The 21,514-nt window shown below is 22.9% G+C and overlaps 12 protein-coding genes across 12 annotated transcripts; 5 read left to right on the forward strand and 7 right to left on the reverse strand.

Moving 5' to 3' along the window:
• Positions 1–240: 240 nt before the first annotated feature.
• On the reverse strand, positions 241–2,996 carry EHI_076780 (uncharacterized protein; the record flags this gene model as incomplete). Its single annotated transcript, XM_001913710.1, has 2 exons — positions 241–1,118; positions 1,214–2,996. 2 exons carry the CDS (start codon positions 2,994–2,996, stop codon positions 241–243), a joined length of 2,661 nt encoding a protein of 886 aa, XP_001913745.1.
• Positions 2,997–4,238: 1,242 nt separating this feature from the next.
• EHI_076790 (uncharacterized protein) lies at positions 4,239–5,910 on the reverse strand (the record flags this gene model as incomplete). Its single annotated transcript, XM_001913711.1, has 4 exons — positions 4,239–4,622; positions 4,683–5,084; positions 5,172–5,480; positions 5,551–5,910. The coding sequence occupies 4 exons, from the start codon at positions 5,908–5,910 to the stop codon at positions 4,239–4,241; spliced, it is 1,455 nt and encodes a 484-aa protein (XP_001913746.1).
• A 94-nt stretch (positions 5,911–6,004) lies between these two features.
• Positions 6,005–6,958, reverse strand: EHI_076800 (uncharacterized protein; the record flags this gene model as incomplete). The annotated part of the gene is made up of 1 exon (XM_001913712.1): positions 6,005–6,958. One exon carries the CDS (start codon positions 6,956–6,958, stop codon positions 6,005–6,007), a length of 954 nt encoding a protein of 317 aa, XP_001913747.1.
• Positions 6,959–7,105: 147 nt separating this feature from the next.
• On the forward strand, positions 7,106–8,431 carry EHI_076810 (serine/threonine- protein phosphatase PP-Z, putative; the record flags this gene model as incomplete). Its single annotated transcript, XM_001913713.1, has 1 exon — positions 7,106–8,431. One exon carries the CDS (start codon positions 7,106–7,108, stop codon positions 8,429–8,431), a length of 1,326 nt encoding a protein of 441 aa, XP_001913748.1.
• Positions 8,432–8,573: 142 nt separating this feature from the next.
• EHI_076820 (uncharacterized protein) lies at positions 8,574–9,095 on the forward strand (the record flags this gene model as incomplete). The annotated part of the gene is made up of 1 exon (XM_649834.1): positions 8,574–9,095. The coding sequence occupies one exon, from the start codon at positions 8,574–8,576 to the stop codon at positions 9,093–9,095; it is 522 nt and encodes a 173-aa protein (XP_654926.1).
• A 62-nt stretch (positions 9,096–9,157) lies between these two features.
• EHI_076830 (nuclear transcription factor, putative) lies at positions 9,158–9,796 on the reverse strand (the record flags this gene model as incomplete). Its single annotated transcript, XM_649833.1, has 1 exon — positions 9,158–9,796. One exon carries the CDS (start codon positions 9,794–9,796, stop codon positions 9,158–9,160), a length of 639 nt encoding a protein of 212 aa, XP_654925.1.
• Positions 9,797–9,842: 46 nt separating this feature from the next.
• EHI_076840 (uncharacterized protein) lies at positions 9,843–10,144 on the forward strand (the record flags this gene model as incomplete). The annotated part of the gene is made up of 2 exons (XM_001913714.1): positions 9,843–9,960; positions 10,011–10,144. 2 exons carry the CDS (start codon positions 9,843–9,845, stop codon positions 10,142–10,144), a joined length of 252 nt encoding a protein of 83 aa, XP_001913749.1.
• A 230-nt stretch (positions 10,145–10,374) lies between these two features.
• EHI_076850 (uncharacterized protein) lies at positions 10,375–14,247 on the forward strand (the record flags this gene model as incomplete). The annotated part of the gene is made up of 1 exon (XM_649832.1): positions 10,375–14,247. One exon carries the CDS (start codon positions 10,375–10,377, stop codon positions 14,245–14,247), a length of 3,873 nt encoding a protein of 1,290 aa, XP_654924.1.
• Positions 14,248–14,467: 220 nt separating this feature from the next.
• On the reverse strand, positions 14,468–15,673 carry EHI_076860 (uncharacterized protein; the record flags this gene model as incomplete). Its single annotated transcript, XM_649849.2, has 1 exon — positions 14,468–15,673. The coding sequence occupies one exon, from the start codon at positions 15,671–15,673 to the stop codon at positions 14,468–14,470; it is 1,206 nt and encodes a 401-aa protein (XP_654941.2).
• Positions 15,674–15,850: 177 nt separating this feature from the next.
• Positions 15,851–16,732, reverse strand: EHI_076870 (steroid 5-alpha reductase, putative; the record flags this gene model as incomplete). Its single annotated transcript, XM_649830.2, has 1 exon — positions 15,851–16,732. The coding sequence occupies one exon, from the start codon at positions 16,730–16,732 to the stop codon at positions 15,875–15,877; it is 858 nt and encodes a 285-aa protein (XP_654922.1). The 3' UTR covers positions 15,851–15,874.
• A 258-nt stretch (positions 16,733–16,990) lies between these two features.
• On the forward strand, positions 16,991–19,423 carry EHI_076880 (DNA replication licensing factor, putative; the record flags this gene model as incomplete). Its single annotated transcript, XM_649847.1, has 1 exon — positions 16,991–19,423. One exon carries the CDS (start codon positions 16,991–16,993, stop codon positions 19,421–19,423), a length of 2,433 nt encoding a protein of 810 aa, XP_654939.1.
• A 37-nt stretch (positions 19,424–19,460) lies between these two features.
• On the reverse strand, positions 19,461–21,242 carry EHI_076890 (uncharacterized protein; the record flags this gene model as incomplete). Its single annotated transcript, XM_649846.1, has 1 exon — positions 19,461–21,242. The coding sequence occupies one exon, from the start codon at positions 21,240–21,242 to the stop codon at positions 19,461–19,463; it is 1,782 nt and encodes a 593-aa protein (XP_654938.1).
• Positions 21,243–21,514: the final 272 nt, after the last annotated feature.

Below are 21,514 nucleotides of genomic sequence, written 5' to 3' on the forward strand. Positions count from 1 at the left end.
CCTCACTGGATTTGAATATTTATTTCTTGTTTGACTTTCTTTTCAAGCTTCAATGACATTGTTCATTAATGATGATATAAACTATTATGTCTTTTGTATTGAAAAGAAATTCGGATATAAAGAAAATGCTTTAACGAACTTCTTGACTTCAAGTATTACTTCAACTAATAGTTTTTCTCTTATTATAAAATTCCAATTTATCAAAAACTAATTGAATTAGGTATGGGTATTAGGTTTTCTTTAATGGAGAAACTCTCCTCCAAATCCTCCCATTGCTATATTCCCACTGGCTAAGAATCTTCCAAATCCACTTCCCATTCCATTTTGTTGTTCTGTTATCACTTTAACATTATCACATTCAATTGGTTGAATTGAATTTGAAGTGTCAATTATCTTCATATTTTGACATTTTATCATTTTGACTTCTTTTCCTTTAACATCACTATCAATATCAATTCCACTACACTCTTCCATTTCAAGTTTCTTCAATTTTTCACTTAACATAAACTTTACATCTTGCATTCTTTTCATTATAACTTCTTCTTGACAATATGAAATACTATTAATTCCACTACTATTAATAATAATTCCTTTATTACATGATGCAAATGAAGAGAAAGATATTAATTGACTATTTTCAATATGTATTGTGTCAGTCTTTACATCACAAGGGAATGGTCTTACAAAAATCCCAACTTTACTATCAACAACTTCTAATAACTCTTTAACTTCATCAATATCAAATTTCATATTCTCACATTTGTTAATTATTATTGATTGAGCATATCTGATTCTTGATTTAATTTCTTGTTCATTATATTCTTTTTGTTCTTTATTCTTACAATTATTGAATTGAATATTTCCATATTCTTCATATTCTCCTTCAAATATTATATCCTCACTATTTTCTATTGTAACATCACTGTTAATATCACTTTTAATTTTAATAATACTGTCATAACCATTTCTTATTATAACATGTTTCTTATCTGTTTCTATTTCTATGTCTTTCTTTTGATTATTCATATCTATTATTTCTGTATCTTCTTTTGTATTCTTCTTTGTTTCTGGAATACTACATTCTTCATTATCTATTGTGTTGACTTCTTCAAGATTATCTAATTTCCCTGTAATTTCTGTATTTTTACATCTTGTTATTTTCATTTTGTTAATTTCATTTTGTTAATTTCATTTTGTTTAATTATGAATTTACAATTCTCACATTCATCAATATATAATTTCTTACAGTTATCAAATAATCCTTCAAAAGTTGAATCTTTCATTCTTATAATACAAATCTCTTCTGCTTCTTTCAATGACATTCTTTTGTATTCTTCATTTCTTTTCAATATAATTCTCTTTGGTTTAATATCAATTTCATTGATTGTAGATTCAACTACTTTCAATGAATTACATTTTTCATTTCCTTTAATACTAACTTCTTTAGATTCTGCTATTATTAATTGGCTCAGAGGTGATTTAATTTCAATTATATTTCCTTTTATTATATCAATGTTTTGTTCATTGTTTGATTCTATTTCTAATTTGAAATTCTCACATTCTTTAATATAATTATTACTTCTTTTGTCTGTTATGATTTTAATTTCTATTTCTTTATTTCTGTTGAAATTCAATTTTTCTAGATAATCTGATTTAACACTAATTTGACACTTTTCACATTCAGTCATTTCAATATTTTTGATTTTATTTGTTGTTGTGTTAATATTTAAATTATAACATCGTATTAATTGAAGTACTTCAAGATTTGGTAATGTATTTTCAAATGATAACTTATCTTTTTCTTTTTTTTCTTGTTCTTCTTGTTTAGGTTTTTGTTTAAATCCAAATTGTAATTTACCTCTTTGTTTTTCATCTATTTCATTTACACCAATAATTTTTAATTCTTTTAAATGAAGTGTATTTAGTAGTTCAATAGATGGATTATCTGATTCAATAATTAATGTTTCAATATATTGTTGATTTATAATTAACTTTGTCTTTTTTGTTCTAATAAAAAGATATTTAATATGTTTAGGTAATTCTGGTAACTCAATATTTGTAATTTGAACATTTTCTTCAAATGTTTTTTGTAAAGGTTCAATAAATGAAATGCAATTGGCGTATAAGTCATTAAGAATGTTATGAATTTTTTTTCTTTTCTCCTCATTAATAATATCATTGATAGTAATTTTAATATCGAATAAATTATAGTTATCAATATCATTTGATGATGTTCTAATAGGTATTATATTATGTTCATTATTTTCTTCATTTATAAGAATTTTATGAGAATATACTTTAATACCTTTTGGTGTATTAGAAATAACTTTTTCTGGTATATCATCATAAATAATTCTTATATTCTTTTTTTCTATATTTTTTATCCATACTCCATTTGTATTTCCTTCAATTATTATTTCACTTGGATATTTTTCTTCTTTTATTTTAACTTTATCAATTATTCGTTCAAATAATACTGAAAATACTTCACCACATCTTATTTTTATTCCTTTTTGCATATTTTCAATTAAAATTTCTATTAATTCCTCTGGAATGTCTGAAAGACATGTTATTGTTTCAACTTTTTGAATAATTTTTCTTATTCTCTCTTTTTCTTTTTCTGTTATTCCTATTTCCTCTTCTCCTTCTTCAATCATCCGTTCTTCATCAAACATTTCCATTGTTCTTAAAAAATTATCAATATCATAATTTTTAATCTTTTCAACTTTCATTAATATTGTTTCATCAACTGGAAGTAAATTACAATTACATGTTGGTGGATTAAATATTCTACAAAATTTATTAATATCTTTTTCCGATGTAAACCATGGATTAACTTTTAATGAATTAATCGCAACCCCACATTTCTTATTAATCAGTTCAATATTTTGAATATCTTTCATATCTCTGATATGAGGTATTACTTTCATTAAATACACTGTGTCTAGTTGTTTCATTTCTCTTCTTTTATAATTTCTTGATTTAGTAATTTTCATTAAATAGTTCTACTCTTTATTTTCTAGTTCATCTTATTCATCACATTTACAACTTTTTATAAACTCTTTATATAATAAGATAATACAATTTTTATTATTTTATCCAAACTCAATTAATAAATTTGAAAAATACAATTCAGAAATATCACACAAACCCTAAAATATTTCCAAGCATTGAATCACCAGTTATTATCTGATTATAAGATATAGCAAATAATAATACAAATAATGAAATAAGATAATATGAAAGAATAATAATAAAAGAAAAAGATATAAATGATGATATTAATAAATAAATGAAATTATATATAATTATATAATGATAATGAAATATTCATTTATCATAAAATAAGAAAATAAAGAAAGATTATATTCATTAAAATTACAATAAAAATCAAAGAAGAAGATAAAAAGAAGAATGATTTATTCAAACAAAACAAGAAGAAAATCTAAATAATAAATAAAATAAATAATTTACTCATTTTAATAACAACTGATCTGACTAATATCAAATAATCAATGAATAAATAACAATTTTATTAACATTTAATTATATAATTATTTGTTTTTTTTTTCATTTTTTTAGTTATTCTCATCATTTGGTTATTCATTTATTAACCCATATTTAATTTGTATTTTCTTATTTATATTATAATTTATTTTATCTTCATTTCTTGTTATTTTATAATTACAAATAGTACATCATTTATTATTTAATGTAATTATTATTTTGTTTATTTCATACAAATATACCATTTTCTTACATCAATTTCATTATTTATATTCATTACTCTTATTTCAATATCTTAAACACTTATTCAATTATTGTTCAAATTATTTTTATTATTATCTTATTATTTCATCATTATATTATTCTATATTTCTTTTATTCTTCTCATAACTCATCTTGGTTTTCATATTAACATAAATGAATTGTTCTAAATGAATTATGATAATTCTATTTATGTTCAATTAATTTTCTTTTTGTAATAAATAAATTTCATTAGAGAATGTAATACTAATTAGTCCTGAATATTAAGGTAATAGTTAATAAAATGACTTTAACTATTATTTCATTGATATAACTTATATTGATTAATAATCATTTATACCTTATAAATCATTCATTTATTTATCTTCATGTTTAAAATGAAATATTCTTTTTATTGTCGAAACATAACCTTTTTTATTACAAAAAATAATATAAAGTAATATTAATTGATAAAAAAGTGAGTTAATAAGTCATTCAATGATCTCTTCATTACTTAAATGTCCTTCGTCATCATAGCATATTCCAACACCTAACTTTTCTCTAAACAATTGTCTTAAATATCTTCTTTCTTCTTGAAGATCTTTCATTCTCATTTTCATTTCAGACATTTTTTGAAGATACATTTGATTTTCATTAAAAGTACTTACTCGTAGTTGATTAATTTGATGAACAAGAGACAAAACTCTTTGTTTCATTTCTAGTTGAGAAGTCATACGAAGTTCAATCATTCGATATCCTTCTTCAGAAAGATATCCATATAAACTTTCCCAGTCAGTTTTAAGATAATCAATAAGTGGAATAACAAGATTTTGAGGAAGATCCATTATAACATCTGATTCATCACAATAAAATTTCTAAAATAATAAGAAGAATGTAATGAATATTCATAATAAAAAAAGAATATTGAAACAAACAGAAATTTGAATGATATAATTATTAAGTTTCGTTTTTAAATCAATACATTTTGTTGCAATCCATTCTTTCCAAAACGGATAAGGAAGTGTTTTATTTGAAGGAGAAATTATTTCATGAAAACATTTTGAGACATTTAATAATGTGTTTAAATGTTGTGATGAAATAACTTTCATTAACTCTTCAATTATATCATTAAAAGGAATAAGAAACATATTTAAATACATATATTTCATTACTATGTCAGGATTAGTTTTATATAATAATTTATAAATTGTAGACCATGTATATTTAATATAAATAGGAACAATAGAATCATCAGTCATAAGAGAAACAATATCTTCTAAAATTGATTTAAACGCAACCATATTTTTTACTGTTTTTGATGATTGACAATCATCTAACTAATAATATGAATATTATTTTATGTTAGTCAAATGAATTTCAAATTTTAATATATATAATTAATTAAAGAATAAAAAAAAACAAACTGAAGTGTCTTTCATTTTAGTTGCTTTTTTTTGATAAAAGGCAGAGAATTGAGAAAAATAATATTTTTGAGTATATCCTAACATACATTTATATAATGTTACATATGGTGAATATGTATTTAAATCATCATATTTTAAATAAATATCTCTTTCTATACAAAAGTTAATTAATTCTGTTAATTTATTATGTTCATTAAAGAAGTTAAATAACATTATTGAATTTATTTCTTTTTCATCTTGAGTTAATTCTTGTCGTTCTAGATATTGAATAACTGCACTTGTAATACCAACATCACAACTTAAAAGCATCTAATTTGTTAATTATTATTTTCAATGAAATAAAAATATAAATATTATTATTTAAAGAAAACAAATAAACCTTCTCCCAAATATCTGTTTCATCATTATTCCTATTGATACTAATTCCTATCATTTCTTTTATAGAATTTGTTAGTGATTGACTTTCTTTTTCAATTGTAAGTAATTGAGGTGAAATAATAGATTTTCTTTTAGAATTTTGGGAAGACAAGAGTTTAGGAGATGAATGTGGATTTCTATTAAATGACTTTAATTCATTTTGAGGAGATATTGTAATTGTGTTAATTGAATTACGAGGTGAACAACGAGATCTAGGAGTTGAGTTAGTTGAACTGTAGTATTTTATACTCTTTCTTTTATCCATAATAAGAGATGGAATTGCTCTAGGACTTTTTGGTTTAGGAAGTTGTTTACTTGACATATGATAATCTGAAGCAAATCTAACTTTTTTTGGATTTGAAAGTGAAAAGATTTTTTATTTGTAAAAAAACTTAGTTATTTTAAACATTCACAATTCAATTCATATTACATAACTTATGTTTATTGACTTTCAAATAACTATTTTGTTGAATGATTCCCAAAAGTTGTGTTTTAAATGAACATTGACTTAATGAAGAAATAGTTTCTATAAAAAGAGTAATTTCATCATCATTTTGAGGTAGAAATTGAAGAAGTATAACAGATGTTTCATTAATAAAATAAGTAGCTATAACAGGCCATTTGTTTAATACACGTAATATATTGATAGTAATAGAATCATTTCTATCATCCAATTGAACAAAATCATTATCATCTAAAGAATCTTCAAGAAAGTCTAAAAATGTAGTTAAATGATCAGTACACGTATCAACAAGATTATCTGTTCCATAGAAATCAAATAATCTTTTTATAATACCAATATTAATCCAAATAAATAACGTTTGTTCATTAATAGATAAAATTAAATCACAAAATTCAGAAAAACAATCTTGAATATCACAAAAAAGTAATTGAGGAAAAGATGAAGCTAAACTTTCATTAAAAGAATGATTATAACACATATTTGTAAATATTCTTAATATTTCTTTACAACATTTTGTAAAAAGAAAATTTCTAAAATAAGAGATTGATGATATTAATTGAATTTGTATTGAATGAAATTTTGATAAAATTTCTATTGACATAAATATATCTTTAATTGATTCAATTTCTTTTATTTCTTGTAATCGTTTATTTCCATATTTAAAAAAGATTGGAGCATTTTGTTCATTTGATATTTTTTTAACATAAAGATAATATTCCCATGTTTTTATAGTTTTATTTATTATTTCAAAATCATTTATTGAATATTTATTATAATCAATTTCATTTTCATTAATCCCTCGTTTTTGACTTTGGAATAATTCCCTTCTTTTTTTTCGTAATATTGATAATTCATTTTCCCGTTTTTTATAAATGTCTTTTGAAATACTTTCTCTCAAGTTTGTCATTTTATTTTAATTCTTTTAGTTTTTTTTTTATTTTATCTTCCAATTTATTAAATTGGATTTTTTTTGTTATTTAATATTGAATAAATCAAATTTATATGAAAAGACACATAAGTAAAAGAAGTTGTTTATTTTTGAAATATAGTTTCTATGTCTAAACAATTATATATGAAAAGATATAGTGTTTCAATTAATATCGTTTTAAGATGGTTTGCTAAACTTGAGATGACTATTCCAAAAGATTTACCAAAAGATGGTTCAATAGAATTAATTGAAATGCCAATGAATAATGGAAAATCTTTTATTTCTAATCCACATTTTATATGTGAAATGATACACCATAAAGTTATAAGAATTCGTTTACACCCAACTTCACTTTCTGATTTAATACCAAAATATTTAGAACAACATAGTCCAACATATATTTTTAATAAATCATATTATGAAATGAAAAAAGGAATGATTTATGAAAGAAATGTTGATGAAGCTAAAAGTCCAAATCCTTCAATAAAATCTGATAGTGATGAATTTTATCAACTTGTTGCTCATCGTATAATGAGAATATTAAAAAAAGATTTTATACGAAGAAAACAAACTGGACCTCATGGAGAAACTCACGAATGGAAAAATGGACAAATACCATTAACTTTATTTTTGGAACTTATTGAAGGATTAAATAATGTTCTTAATCAAAAACCTTCATTTGTTACTGTTACACCACCATGTTTTGTTGTTGGTGATTTGAGTGGAAGTTATGATGATGCAATTAGACTTTTTTATGCATTAGAAATTATTCCATCAAGTAGTTTTGGTCCTTGTAATGTAGTTCTTGTTGGTGATTATATACCATTTGGTCCTCATCCAATTGAAGTATTTGCTTTGATAGCTGCACTTAGAATTTTATGTCCATTAAACTTTATATTGTTAAATCCTCAATATCCTTTATTAAATCTACCTAATGAATTAATTCCAATATTTGGTTCTATTAAATCTAAAATTATTGATCAATATGGAAATGATAAATTATATTATGCAATTGTTGAATCTATTAGTCATTTTGCAATTGGTGCATTGATTGATAATAAAATTCTTTGTCTTCATCTTGGATTACCAGATTATATTTCCACTTCTTCTAATATTCTTGAAGAACTTAAAAAATTGAAGAAAATCTCTTACAAAACTATTCCTATAGGTGGTTCAGAAAAAGAATCTAAAGAAAATGGATGGTTGTTAGATACAGATGTTCTAGAAAATACAAAGTGTGATTATATTATTAGAGGAAAAGGAAATGAAAAAGATAATATTCTTTTATCAGAGAGTGGTCATATGTTATTCTTAAAATCACATTGTATGGATTCAGAATCAAAAAGAAGTGCAGGTGTATTAGTAGATAAGTCTATGTTAAGAATATTAGTAGTTTCTAAACATACTACTGGTATTGAAAAAGAAGAAGAACAAGAAATGGGTCAAGAGTAATATTCTATTTTTTTTTTCTTTCACTTTGAAAAGATAGACAGATATTTTTTTTTTTGTTTAACTATTTTTAAATACAAGAGAGATAAATATCAATTAATAATTTTTTATTTTAATGAAAAAAAGTTCTTTGAAATATTTTGAGATGTTTACTGCGGTTGTGGTACCTGATGATTCTGAGTCTGAATCAAGTCAAACACCACACCTTATAAAAAAAAGTAAAATACAATATGCTGGAGATGCGTCAATTGAAACATTTTTCCTAATAGGATTATTAGCACAATATGCAACTATTACATTTTCAATATTACACCCAAAAGAAGTGGATGCTGCAATTCCTTATATATCAACAATTGAAATTGAAGGAGATGTTGTTGATTTTAAGGAATATTTAAAATCTAAATTTCCAAAAGAACCAACGTCATACCAAATAATCAATACTAGTAATAACTATATTATAGATGTAATTGGATTGTTTGGATATTCTTTTCAAACAAAAACCATAGATATATATGAAATGATTGAATCAGTTGAGAAAAATAATGAACCATTTTTATATTCTGATGAAATTATTTCTATTGGTACACAAATTCACAATATGTTTTTTGATAATAAAGAAGAAGTGGTTTTATGTTCAACAACAACATTAGTTCAAGAGATGTTTTAAAAATGATTAATTAATTTAATGTTTAAATTATAAAGAATATTATTATAAATTGTTACAAATAATCAATTATGTGGTAATAAATCAATAAGAAAATCAAACTTTTCATCACTAACAATTGCTTTAACAATATCATCTTTTTTAATTACTTTTCTTTTTGAGTATGAAGTAATATATCCTGCACGTGTTGTTAAATCTTTAATAAATAATTCACATGCACGAGAAAGTATTTCTACTGTTTCTGTTTTTAATTGTTTATTATCAATATTAATTTTTGTAAGTTTTCTAATTCTAGCAGGTGGAAATGGTTTTTCTTTAAAGTTATAATTTTCTGATTCTACTGACATTTTTTCCCAAAAATCACCACTACCAAATCGTTTAATTGGATGTTTTATTTGTCTACCATTTGGTGATAATACTCTATCAGAAATAGAAGGTTGAATTGGAGATTCTATAGGTTGTTGAGGTACAACAGAAAGAGTTTCTTTTATATTAAAAACTTTAGGATCAGGATATGCGTATAGAGGAGGGTTTTCAATTTTTGAATTAGAATAATAATATTGTTGATATGTTGCAATTAATGACTCATCTTGTTGTCGTTGACTTATTATTTGACGAGAAGAATTTGTATGATAATTTGTATTTTCACAATACAAATCATGAGGATGATTAGGAGATGAAGGGAGTTGAGAAGGAGATTGCATTAAAGAAATATTAGATGAAACTAATAATTTAAATTGGATTAGTTGTATGGATAAACAACTTCCTACACAAATATTACTTGAATGGATTAATACAAAAGTATGGATAATATTAAAAAGTCAACGTGAATTTGTTGGAATAATGAAAGGAATTGATGAATATACAAGTTTGTTAAAAAAATAAGAATATAATAATAAAATATATTAAAAGAAATAGATATTATTCTCCAAGATTGTATTGAATATGAAATAAAAGATAATAAAGAAAATTATCAAACACAACATAAATTAATATTAGTAAGTGGAAATGGAATTGATATGATTTCAAAAGGAGAGAAAACTGATTTATAACTACAAATTTTTTTAAATTTCATTGAAGTTAATTTTTGGGATTAAATATTTATAGATAAAACATGAAAAATAAAATAAAACATTAAAATAATAAAGAATTTCAACAATTCGTTTTTATAGTTTTTTTTTGGTAGTAACTAAAAAGATTTACTCATTCTTAATGGTTTGCTTCATTTTCCTTCTTTTTTTTAAAAAGAAGACATTTCATTAATACAATATAGGAATCAATTATGGAGGTGTTAAAAAGTAATAAAAATAATGATAAAAGAAAATCAACAGGAAGTACAATTCAAAAAGAAGAAGAAAATGAAAAAAAACAACGAAGAAATAGTGAAGGGAATAAATATTTAAAAGAAGAAAGAAAAGAAAATAATATAATTGAATATAAAGAAAAAGAAAGTTCAAAAGAAAATAAAAAGAAAGAAATATTATTTATTCCATTTGAAAAAAGTGATAAAGAAAAAGAAAAAGATGAAAAAATTAAAAGAAAAGGAGGATTAGGATTAGAAGAAATAATTGCAGTAATAATGTATTCAGATAGTATTAATACAGTTATTAATATGAGATATGTTAGTAAACATATTTATTCAGCAATTAGACATGTTTCAACAAATCCATATTATAGTGAAAAAAAAATAAATAAAACAATTGGAATGAAAAAAAGAATTATTACAGCAAGAAAAGATTTATTGGTATTTAGAAATTTAAAACATTTTAAAGGACAATTAGAAACAATAGAAACAATTATGGCAAATAAATTATTAAAATATGAATCATTAATGATAATTAATGATTTTTCAAATGTTAATCATAATATTTTTCAATCAATTAAACATAAAGTTATTGATTTAACAATTATTCTTTATCCAGAAATTATAATTGATTTTGAAGGACTTATATCATTAAAACGATTAAGAATTGATTTTAATAATAATGATGTTTCAATATTTGAAGAATTAATAAAAGAATGTCTTTTAAAAATTAAAAAGAATAATAAATTAAAAGAAATATATTTTAAATGTAATGGAAGATATTCATTATTATTAGGAAAAATATTAAGTGATTGTGATTTAATTAATCAAGAAATATATATTAGATTTGATAAAATAACAGAAGGTGAATGTCAAGGATTTATTCAAAATCAACCATTTGCTCATATCTTTGTAACAAAAAATGAATTAATTGATAGTGTATTAAATGATAAAGTAAAATTAATGCCAGATAATGTAAATATTTATTGGATATCTAGTTCATTAATAATAAAAAAAGAATTTATTAAAGAATTTAGTTTATTAAATTGTCCAATTAAAATGAATATTAATGGAATATGTGATAATGAAGATATAAAAACAATTGATATTACTACATGTACTACATTAACTTCTATTATATTTAATGATTGTCATTATATTAATAAATGTTCATTATTATTACCTAAAAATATTATTTCATTTGGAATGATTAATACAGATTCAATTACTATTCCAGAATTAAATGAATGTTATATTCAAAAATTAGAATTAATATCATGTAATTCATTTTATACATTAAATATTCCTACATCTTTAATAGAATTATCTATTGATAAATGTATTTTATTAACTTCATTAGAAAATTTAAATAAAGCAAAATTACAAAATTTAAAAATAATAAGTTGTTCTAAAATAGTTAAATTAGATATTCCATCTACTCTTACATATCTTCAACTTAATGATTGTTTATCAATTACTCATCTTTTAAATTTAGAAAATGCATCTGTTAAAGATTTATATTTAAAATATTGTAATTCTCTTACAACATTATGTCTTCCTTCATTATTAACTTTAATTCAAATTAGTAATTGTGAGAAATTAATTGAACTTAGAAATTTTACAGAATTAAAATTATTATCATTTGAAACTATTGGATCATTTAATGTTGATAATTTATTATTTCCATCTTCTCTTACTTATTTAAATCTTCAAAATTATAGTTCAACTCAAACTATTACATTAACTAATCTTACTGAACTTTATCAACTTAAAGATCTTAGAATATCAGATGCTAAATATCTTGAAATGTTATCATTTCCACCTAATTTAACTTCACTTATTCTTCATGGATGTCATTCACTTACTTTTTATCCTAATTTAATGGATTTACCATTAAAAATGATGGATATTACAGCTTGTGATGCATTAACTTGTTTAAGTTTTCCAACAACATTAACAAAAATGATAATAAATGATTGTCAACATGTTATTGAATTTCCTAATTTAGAAGAAATGACAGTATTAAAAAATATAGAATTAACTCAATGTCCTAGTTTAGAAATTATTCGTTTTCCACTTTCTTTAGAACATTTAAATATTTCTAAATGTAAAAATTTATTAACATTACCTAATTTACATGAATTAAATATTCCTTTTAAAAATTTATTACCTTTCTATTACAATCTTAAACATCCATTTATTCCAACTTCTCTTACTGGAATTATTATTGAAGCTTGGGAATGTATTTCTTTACCAAATTTAATAAATATTCCTCTTCAAGACCTTCAAATACTTAATTGTTCATTTTTAACTTCATTAAGTTGTCCTTCTACTATTTCTTTTCTAGAAATTAGTGGATGTAAATCAATTTCTAAAATTGTTAATCTACAAAAATTAAATATTCAAATACTTAAAATTTGTTATTGTTCTTCATTAAAATCAATTAAATTACCATCAACTATTTCAAAATTAGTTATGTATGATAATATGAATATTACTCTTCCAAATATTAAAAAAATTTCAATTAAATATTTATATTTAGAATCTATGGAAAATATTAAATCAATTACAATCCCTTCTACTTTAACAAAATTAGAATTAAAAGAATGTCCTTCTTTATCTTCTCTTGTTAGTTTATCTGATGCTCCTATTAAAGAAATTCATTTATTTTCTTGTAAAAAAGTTAAATCATTAACATTACCTACTACTATTACTAAATTAGTATTAGACTCTTTTAAAAGATTAACTTCTTTAGATAATTTACAAAAACTTACATTAGAATCTTTAAAACTTTCAGGATTAAAACAAATTAAAAGTTTTAAATTCTCTTCTCATCTTACTAAACTTGAATTAAGTAATTGTTTTAATATTCGTACTTTAAATTCAATAACTTCTCTTCAACTTAAAGAATTATCATTATTTTTGATGGAAAATCTTAAAACATTAGAACTTCCAACTATATTAACTAAATTAAGATTAGATAATTGTAAAGTATTAGAATTATCTTCTATTGAAATATTAAATTTCTTAAATGTTTTAGAAATAATTCGTTGTCCTTCTTTAAAAACTCTTTCACTTTCAACTCATTTAACTGATTTATCTATTATTGAATGTTCAAATTTAATAGAACTTAAACATCTTCATGAATTATCTATTCGTCCTTCATTATTATTAGAAATTAGTTTAACTTTAAATAGTCCTATTTTAACACAAAATATATTGAATGATTCAATTAAAAATAATAAAATTGAACTTAAAGAATGGAAATGTGTTCATTTAGATTCTTTTAATCAAATTAATGTTAAACATGTTATTGTAAATTCATGTATTAATTTACAATCTATTTCTTTTGGTTCATGTCTTGAAAACCTTGAAATTAATGATTGTTCTTCATTAACTTCTCTTTCTTGTCATGATTATTCTTTAAAACAATTATTATTAAAGAATTGTTTAGTATTATCTAATGTTACTTTTCCATTTACTTTACAATCTATTCGTATTGATAATTGTAATAATTTACTTTCATTAAATATTAATAATTCAACTTCATTAACTAGAATTGACTGTACAAATTGTAATCATCTTCAAAATATTGATGTTCCAACTTCATTACAATTTATATCGGTTAATGGTTGTGATAATTTAGAAACTTTTAATCATCTTGATACTTCATTAATTCAAGAATGTTTTATTAGTAATTGTGATTGTATTGAATCTTTATCACCTCCTTCTACTATTTCTAAACTTCAAATTCAAAATTGTTATTCTCTTCATACTATTGAAAATATTGATAATTTAAAAAATCTTCCAAGAGATGTTATTTCTTCTTTCAAAAGAATTATGAAACATTAAAATATCTTCATTTCTTCTTTTATTCTTTTTTTTTATTTGATTCTATTAAAAAAAAAAGGTACAAAGTTATTTAGATAAACCAATTATTACGTATTATTCTACTTTCTCAATTTCTTATTTACTATAATTGAATATTGGTTATTTCATTTAATATTAGTATATTAATATATTTGAAGAGTTATTATATTAAATAAAGATTGGTTTAAAAAAGTCATTTAAATTAATTGAATAATCTAAATAATGAATTTGGACGAAACATAATGAAGATAAATCCAATGACTAATATGAAAAAAACCATACCAATTGAAATAAAAACATATTGTTTTGAACCACCTTCTTTATATTCATCAATTATTTGAGGAGTATTTTGAGGAGGTTGATAAGGAATAAAATTAAGTTGAGGTTGATGAGGAATAAAATTAAGTTGAGGTTGATGAGGAATAAAATTAAGTTGAGGTTGAGTAGTAGTAAAAGGAATAGAATGAGATATTTTAATTGGAGTATCACCAAGATGAATTACAATTTTAGTTAAATTAGATAAATGAAGCAAACCAATTCCAATATTGACTTTTTCATTTTTTGAAGCTTTTTTAAAAAGAGAACAAACACCATTACTATTACAATGAAAACTAGAAGATTTTGTATTTGATAAGAAAGGTTTAATAATTTGACCATTTTGATTAACAGTATTTATTGATAATACCTTTCCTTTAGGAAGATTAATTTCATAATTTCTTAGTCTTTTTCCACCAATTTTTGGAAGATCAATAGTTTCTTCATAATGATTATTATTCAATCGTATTTTTGTTTTTTCTTTATATGGTTTTAAAGAAATAGATGTTTCTTTATCAAGACTAAGTGATAAAATACACTTTCCTGAATTTTTATTTAATAAAGATGTAATATATCCATTTGAACAAAATGAGAATTGAAGAGGATTAATTCCATCTTCACATATTGATGAAATATGTTTAATTTGATTATTACAATTTCCTATTTTAATTGTTTTAGATTGAGAAGGTATTGAAATTTTACACTCATTTCCACAAAAAACAGAAGTAGGTATAGATGTAATTTTAATATGAGATGTTGTATGTTTCATTTGATTTTCATTTGGTTGAATAATTTTAATTTTATCTAATTTTGATGAATCAATTTGAAGAGTTGATTGAAGTGGAGGAGTTGAAGTAAAGAAAGCAAGATAAACAGATGATTCACTTTCAAGAATAATTGAAGATGTTTTTTGGAAAGAATTTAATAAACAATTTTGAAATAAACATGAATCAACAACGTGGAGATGAGTAATTGGAGAATATGAAATATTAACAAGAAGAGGAACATTTTCATAATTTTTGATTTTAAACCATCTTGTATGATGTTGTTTAAAATCATTACATCCAGTATATGATGGTGTTGAAACTTTCATTATTTTATTATTAATGAGTATTTTAGTATTTGAAGAGGTTAATATTATTTCTTGTGCCTCTAAACATTGTTGAGAAAATCCAAATGAAAGAAGAAGAAAGAAAACAATTATCATAATATATTCTTTTATTCTCTTTAAATTAAAAATTAAATGAATTAAAAAGATGAAAAAAAATAAAAATAAAAAAAGAAGAATTCCAATTTAATAAATGAATGGAATAAGAATCCATCTCTTTGGATAATCTGGGAACATGTGAAGATACTTTTGATGTCTTTGATATGCCCATTCTCTCATTTGATAAATTCCACAGCAAGAGAATGCAATACCAAAGAATGAAAAACCTGTCATAACATTAAAGAAAATCCATGTCATAATTTCACAGAAATAATTAGCACAAGTAATGTATTCAAAAAGGAATCCATGTGGCATTTTCCATTCTTGTGATCCTGGTGTTCTTAATTGTTTAAGAAGAAGATGACAATATCCATTAGAAATAATAGATACAATCATTCCAATTAATCCAAGTATAATAAGAATTGAACAATTTTCTCTTGGGAAGAAATTAACATTAATTGCAACAGCAATAGCAAATCCATAATAATATGTGCAATTTTTATATAAATTAAAAACTGGCATTGTCATATCTCCAAATTCATGGACATAAATAGTTTCTACAATTCTTTTAATGTAATGAATTACCCACATAATAACTGCAAGTTTATTTTGAAGAAGACTTGGATATCCTGCAAGTAATGAAATAAGATAAATTAAAACATAAAGTGCTAATGGTCCAACATATTCACAAATGTATACAAATCTAAATGGTAATTGTGCTCCAAGATCTTTCATTTCAATTGGTGTATCTTCAGTAACTCCTGATTCTTGAAGTGTTTTATCAACTTCAAGAACAACTTTTTCTTCTCCTTTTTGATACCATAATCTTTGTCTACAAGCTTTTAATCCTACTACCTTTTCAATATCAAAACGTAATTCACGTACTTGTTTAGTAAGTTCAGTTTCTACAGTATAAGTATTACCTTTATAAAGAATCTTAACCATTTATCTTAATTATCAAGTTTTTGATTAAAGGTTTTTAAAGGGTTTTTTTTCTTTTTCTTTTTCTCTTTTTTTTTTTTTAAAGAAGAAGTGAGTGTTATTAAAAAGTATTTCTTTTCTGTGAATATGTTGTGCCACGTCTTCATCTAAAAAACATAATTTTATGGTAGTTAAATGAAGAAAGAAAATATGTTGTTAAAGAATTGAGTTATTTTATGATTTGAAAGAGAAAGAATAAATTAATCTTATAAAAAACATTAAATGGAAGAAAAACAAAAAGAATATACTCAAATATCAACACTTCCTACACCAGCAGATGTTAATAAAGCAGTACAATTTGAAGGGACAGTATTAAGATCATCAAATACTAAATTACTTGAAAATAAAAGAATGTATAGATGTAGTAAATGCAAAAGAGAATTTGAAGTAGAGGCACAAGTTGAAACGTCATTTCAATTTGAAATGCCACCATTTTGTGGAGGAACAACAAGAACAGGAGATTTATGTAAAAATAAAAAATTTACACAATGTGGAAATGCTGAGACAATAGATTATCAAGAATTAAGAATTCAAGAACCAATACATAATTTTGTAACAGCTGGATTACAACGTCAAGTAAGTGTTATTTTACTTGGACAGAATGTTGGAGAAGTTCAAACAGGAGATTTTGTTACAATTAAAGGAATAGTTAAAGTACGATGGATTTCATATAATATTGATGAAATACCAGAATTAGAAATTGTTGTTCTTGTAGATGAAATAATTTCTAAAAATGTAGATAAAATGGCAATTAATGTAACAGCAGAGATGGAAGAAGAATTTAAAGCATATTGGGAAGAAAATAAAAATCATCCAATTAAAGGAAGGGATATGATATTACAATCAATTTGTCCTGAATTATGTGGATTACGTATGTGTAAATTAGCAGTAATGTTAGTTGCAACAGGAGGAATTTCAAGAATAGATAAAGAATCAAAAACAAAAACAAGAGGAACAATACATTTATTACTTGTAGGTGATCCAGGAACAGGTAAATCACAATTATTAAAATTTGCATCTAAATTAGGACCAAGACATGTTCAAACAACTGGAGGTGGAACAACATCAGCTGGATTAACCGTTTCAGTTATTAATATTGGAGGAGAATTAAGTTTAGATGCAGGAGCATTAGTTTTAGCAGATGGAGGAGTTTGTTGTATTGATGAATTTTCAGGAATTAATAAATCAGATAGAGCTGATATACATGAAGCAATGGAACAACAAACATTATCAGTTGCAAAAGCAGGAATTGTTAGTCAATTACATACAAGAACAGCTATATTAGCAGCAACAAATCCAAAAGGAAGATATGACCCAACAAAATCAATGAGTTTAAATACTGCAATTGATCCACCATTATTATCAAGATTTGATATTATATTATTATTATTAGATGATAGAAGTAAAATATGGGATGAACAAGTATCTGATTATGTTTTAAATGGACATAAACCAATTAATAAACCATTATTTGATTGTGACCAATTACAATGTTATATCTTATATGTAAAAATGCATTTTTTTCCAGAAATGACAGAAGAAGCAGAATTAGTAATTCAAAAATATTTTCAATATCAAAGAGGAAAAGAAAGAAGAGAATCAGGAAGAACAACAATAAGATTATTTGAATCATTAATTCGAATTTCCCAAGCACATGCAAAATTAATGATGCATCAAAGTGTTACATTAATGGATGCAGTTATGGCAATACTACTTATTGAATCATCTTATAATGGTGCATCAAATAAAAGAGAATATTCAGAATTTCCTATAGACCCAGACAAACAATATGAAGAAGAAGAAATTCGACTTCTTCAAACACTTCAACTTGAATATTTAATTGATAATAAAGTAAATTCACAAAATACTTCAAATGAATTAACTAAAATGAATGAAGAGAAAATACAAAATAAAAAAGGATATACTCAACCATTACATAATATAAGTCAAGAAGATTATGAAAAATCAATACAAAGAGAAGAAGAAGAAACAAGAAAAAGTTTTTGGAATAATTATATGGATTCACAAAGAAAGAGTGAAATGACGGGAATTGTATTTCCATCACAAAGAATGAGAGGAGGACCTTTAAAAAAAGGACAAAGTATTAATTTTCTTATAGAAAAAAGGAAATCTGAAGAACAACTTGAAGAAATAAAAAAAAGTCAAAATTTACAATTTAACATTCCAACAAAAATGAAAAGTATTTCAAATAATCAAAATGATATTGAAAAGAAAACAGACCAAATAAAAGAACAACAAGAAATTAATAAAGAAGTTAAACAAGATGAAGAATTTTCATTTGACAGTGATTTTACTGATCTTTTTGAATTAAATGAAGAAAATTCAAAAGATAAAAATAAAGAAATAAAAGAAATAACAGATGATATTGATAATTTATTAGAAACTTCAACAACAACAACTGAACTATCACTTAAGAAAATTAATTCATTTTCTAAACAAGATGAAAAACCAATTTTAATGACACAAAATAAACATTCTAATTTATTAAATAAAATTAAAATAATGAAAAGTAAAACAAAACAAGAAACAGAAGAAGAAAAAGAAGAATCTGAACAACTAAAAAGAAAACAAATTGATGATGAATTTAGTTTTGATGATATTGATTCATTATTTAAAGAAAAAAGAGATTTGTAATTTAAAATTAAAATAAAGTTTTTTTTTTTTAATTCAATTAATAAATTTGTTTAGCATTACATTGTTCTTTAAAGAAACAAGTAAATATTTTATTATAAAACTCATTATCATCTTCACATGCATCAGTACAATCTGGTTGAAATTTAATTTGATGAAGAATTGGATTAAAATGAGAATCTACCATAACATCAACACCATATATTGCACATGAATTAACTTCAAATTTATATTTATGTGTTTGAATTCCTGCATCAAATGTTCTACTTATTAATATTTCAATTTTTTCTTTTAAATTCTCCCATTTACATTCTTCTCCATATTTTTCATTAAATTGTTTAATAAAATCAATATCACCCATTGTATTTATTTTATTTCCATATTTTTTACTTGTAAAATGTCTTTCATAATCATTTAAATCATCTAAATTAAATGTGTTAGTAGTAAAATGACTCCAAAATCTATCATATAAATAAATATCTGGTTTTTGACTTTTCCACATAACATCATATTTCATTAAAACAATAAATCGAAGTTCAAATTTCCTTTCATTAATAAGAAGTGGTTCTATAATATATTTACTAATAATACATGGAATACTATTAGCTATTTTAATAATAGCATTTATATTATTAAAAATACCATTTCTATTTCCTTCAGTTCTTGTAATAGGTTTAATAATCCAATAATTATCCATTCCTTCTTTTTCTCTTTTAAAATATGTTATTACAAATTCTTTAACTTCTTCAAGATTAGAAAAATCAAATGTTTCTGGAATAATTTTTATATACTCTTTTCCATATGCTAATTTAAGTGTATGATATAATTCTTTATTTATTGTAAGTGAATTTTCTCCTTCAAATTGATCAATGTATACACTTGTTCCTTTAAACATTTCAATTTCTTCATCTTCTAATGAATTTAATAAGAATATTCCATCACTTTCATTAATTATTTCTGTATGTTCAAATGGACTAATTGTTAAATATTTTTTAATTAAATCATTTTGACTATATATTTTTGATGGTGAACTTATATATTCTTGTTGTTTAATTTGATATGACTCTACTAATTTATTTTCTTCTATTATTTCTTTTTTTTCATATGATTTAATCATTTCATCAACTACTTCTTGTGCTTCAATAAATCTATTTCTTAAAGGAATAGCAGTATATTCATCTGGTAATAATTGAAGTGGTGTTAAATAATCACAACTAATCATTTCTGCATATTCAATTTTTTGAATTGGTAAAAGTAATGTATAAAATGTTTCTGTTGGAATGAAATAAAATGGTATTAATTTACAATTTGGTGTTTTTGAATATATTATTGAAATTCCAACATTATCAAGAAGATACCATAAACATTTTTCTTTATTTTCTTCTTCTGATCTAAGACGAAGAGAAAAATTATATTCCCACATTAAATCATAAAATCTTTGCAATCTTGTTGCTGGATCTGCATCATCTGAATTTAATCCAAAAAGTTCTTCATATTCAACTAAAATTTGTGGATTTTTAGCAATCGCCATCATAGCATCTTCACGTTCTGCAGTAAAATGATGTTCTATAAGAAAAATATCGGAATTTGCTTCTATTCCTTCTTCTTTAATACATAATAATCCAAATGGACTTTTTCTTCCATTTTCTGGAACAATACCTTCTGGCATTTCACAAAATTGAAATACTTTTCCTGCATCAAAAGTTTGTTCAACAAGTTTATGATATAATGGAATAATTAAATTTGATGGAATTCCAAGTCTTTTAAATTGTTCTTGATGACTTTGCATAAAAAATACTGCTGCAGTTGTTATGTCTTGCATCAATTTTAATTCTTTATTCTTTCTTCCTTTTTATTTTTTTTTAGGGTTTTTTTTTCATTTCTAAGTAATAAGAATTAATTCATTCATGTATTATGTTAATTAATATTAATTAATGAAGTATTAAATGAATTGTTTTTGATAAGAAAGAGAATAAAAGATATGACTTGTTATTTATTTTGTAAGAGTTATATGATGGTAATACTTAAAAATATTTAAGAATAAAATATGAAGAAGATAATGAAGAGTTTAAAGATATTAAATAAATATTAAAT

Source organism: Entamoeba histolytica, genomic scaffold, assembly GCF_000208925.1.
Source record: "Entamoeba histolytica HM-1:IMSS scf_1104750517473 genomic scaffold, whole genome shotgun sequence".
Classification (NCBI taxonomy): domain Eukaryota; phylum Evosea; order Mastigamoebida; family Endamoebidae; genus Entamoeba; species Entamoeba histolytica.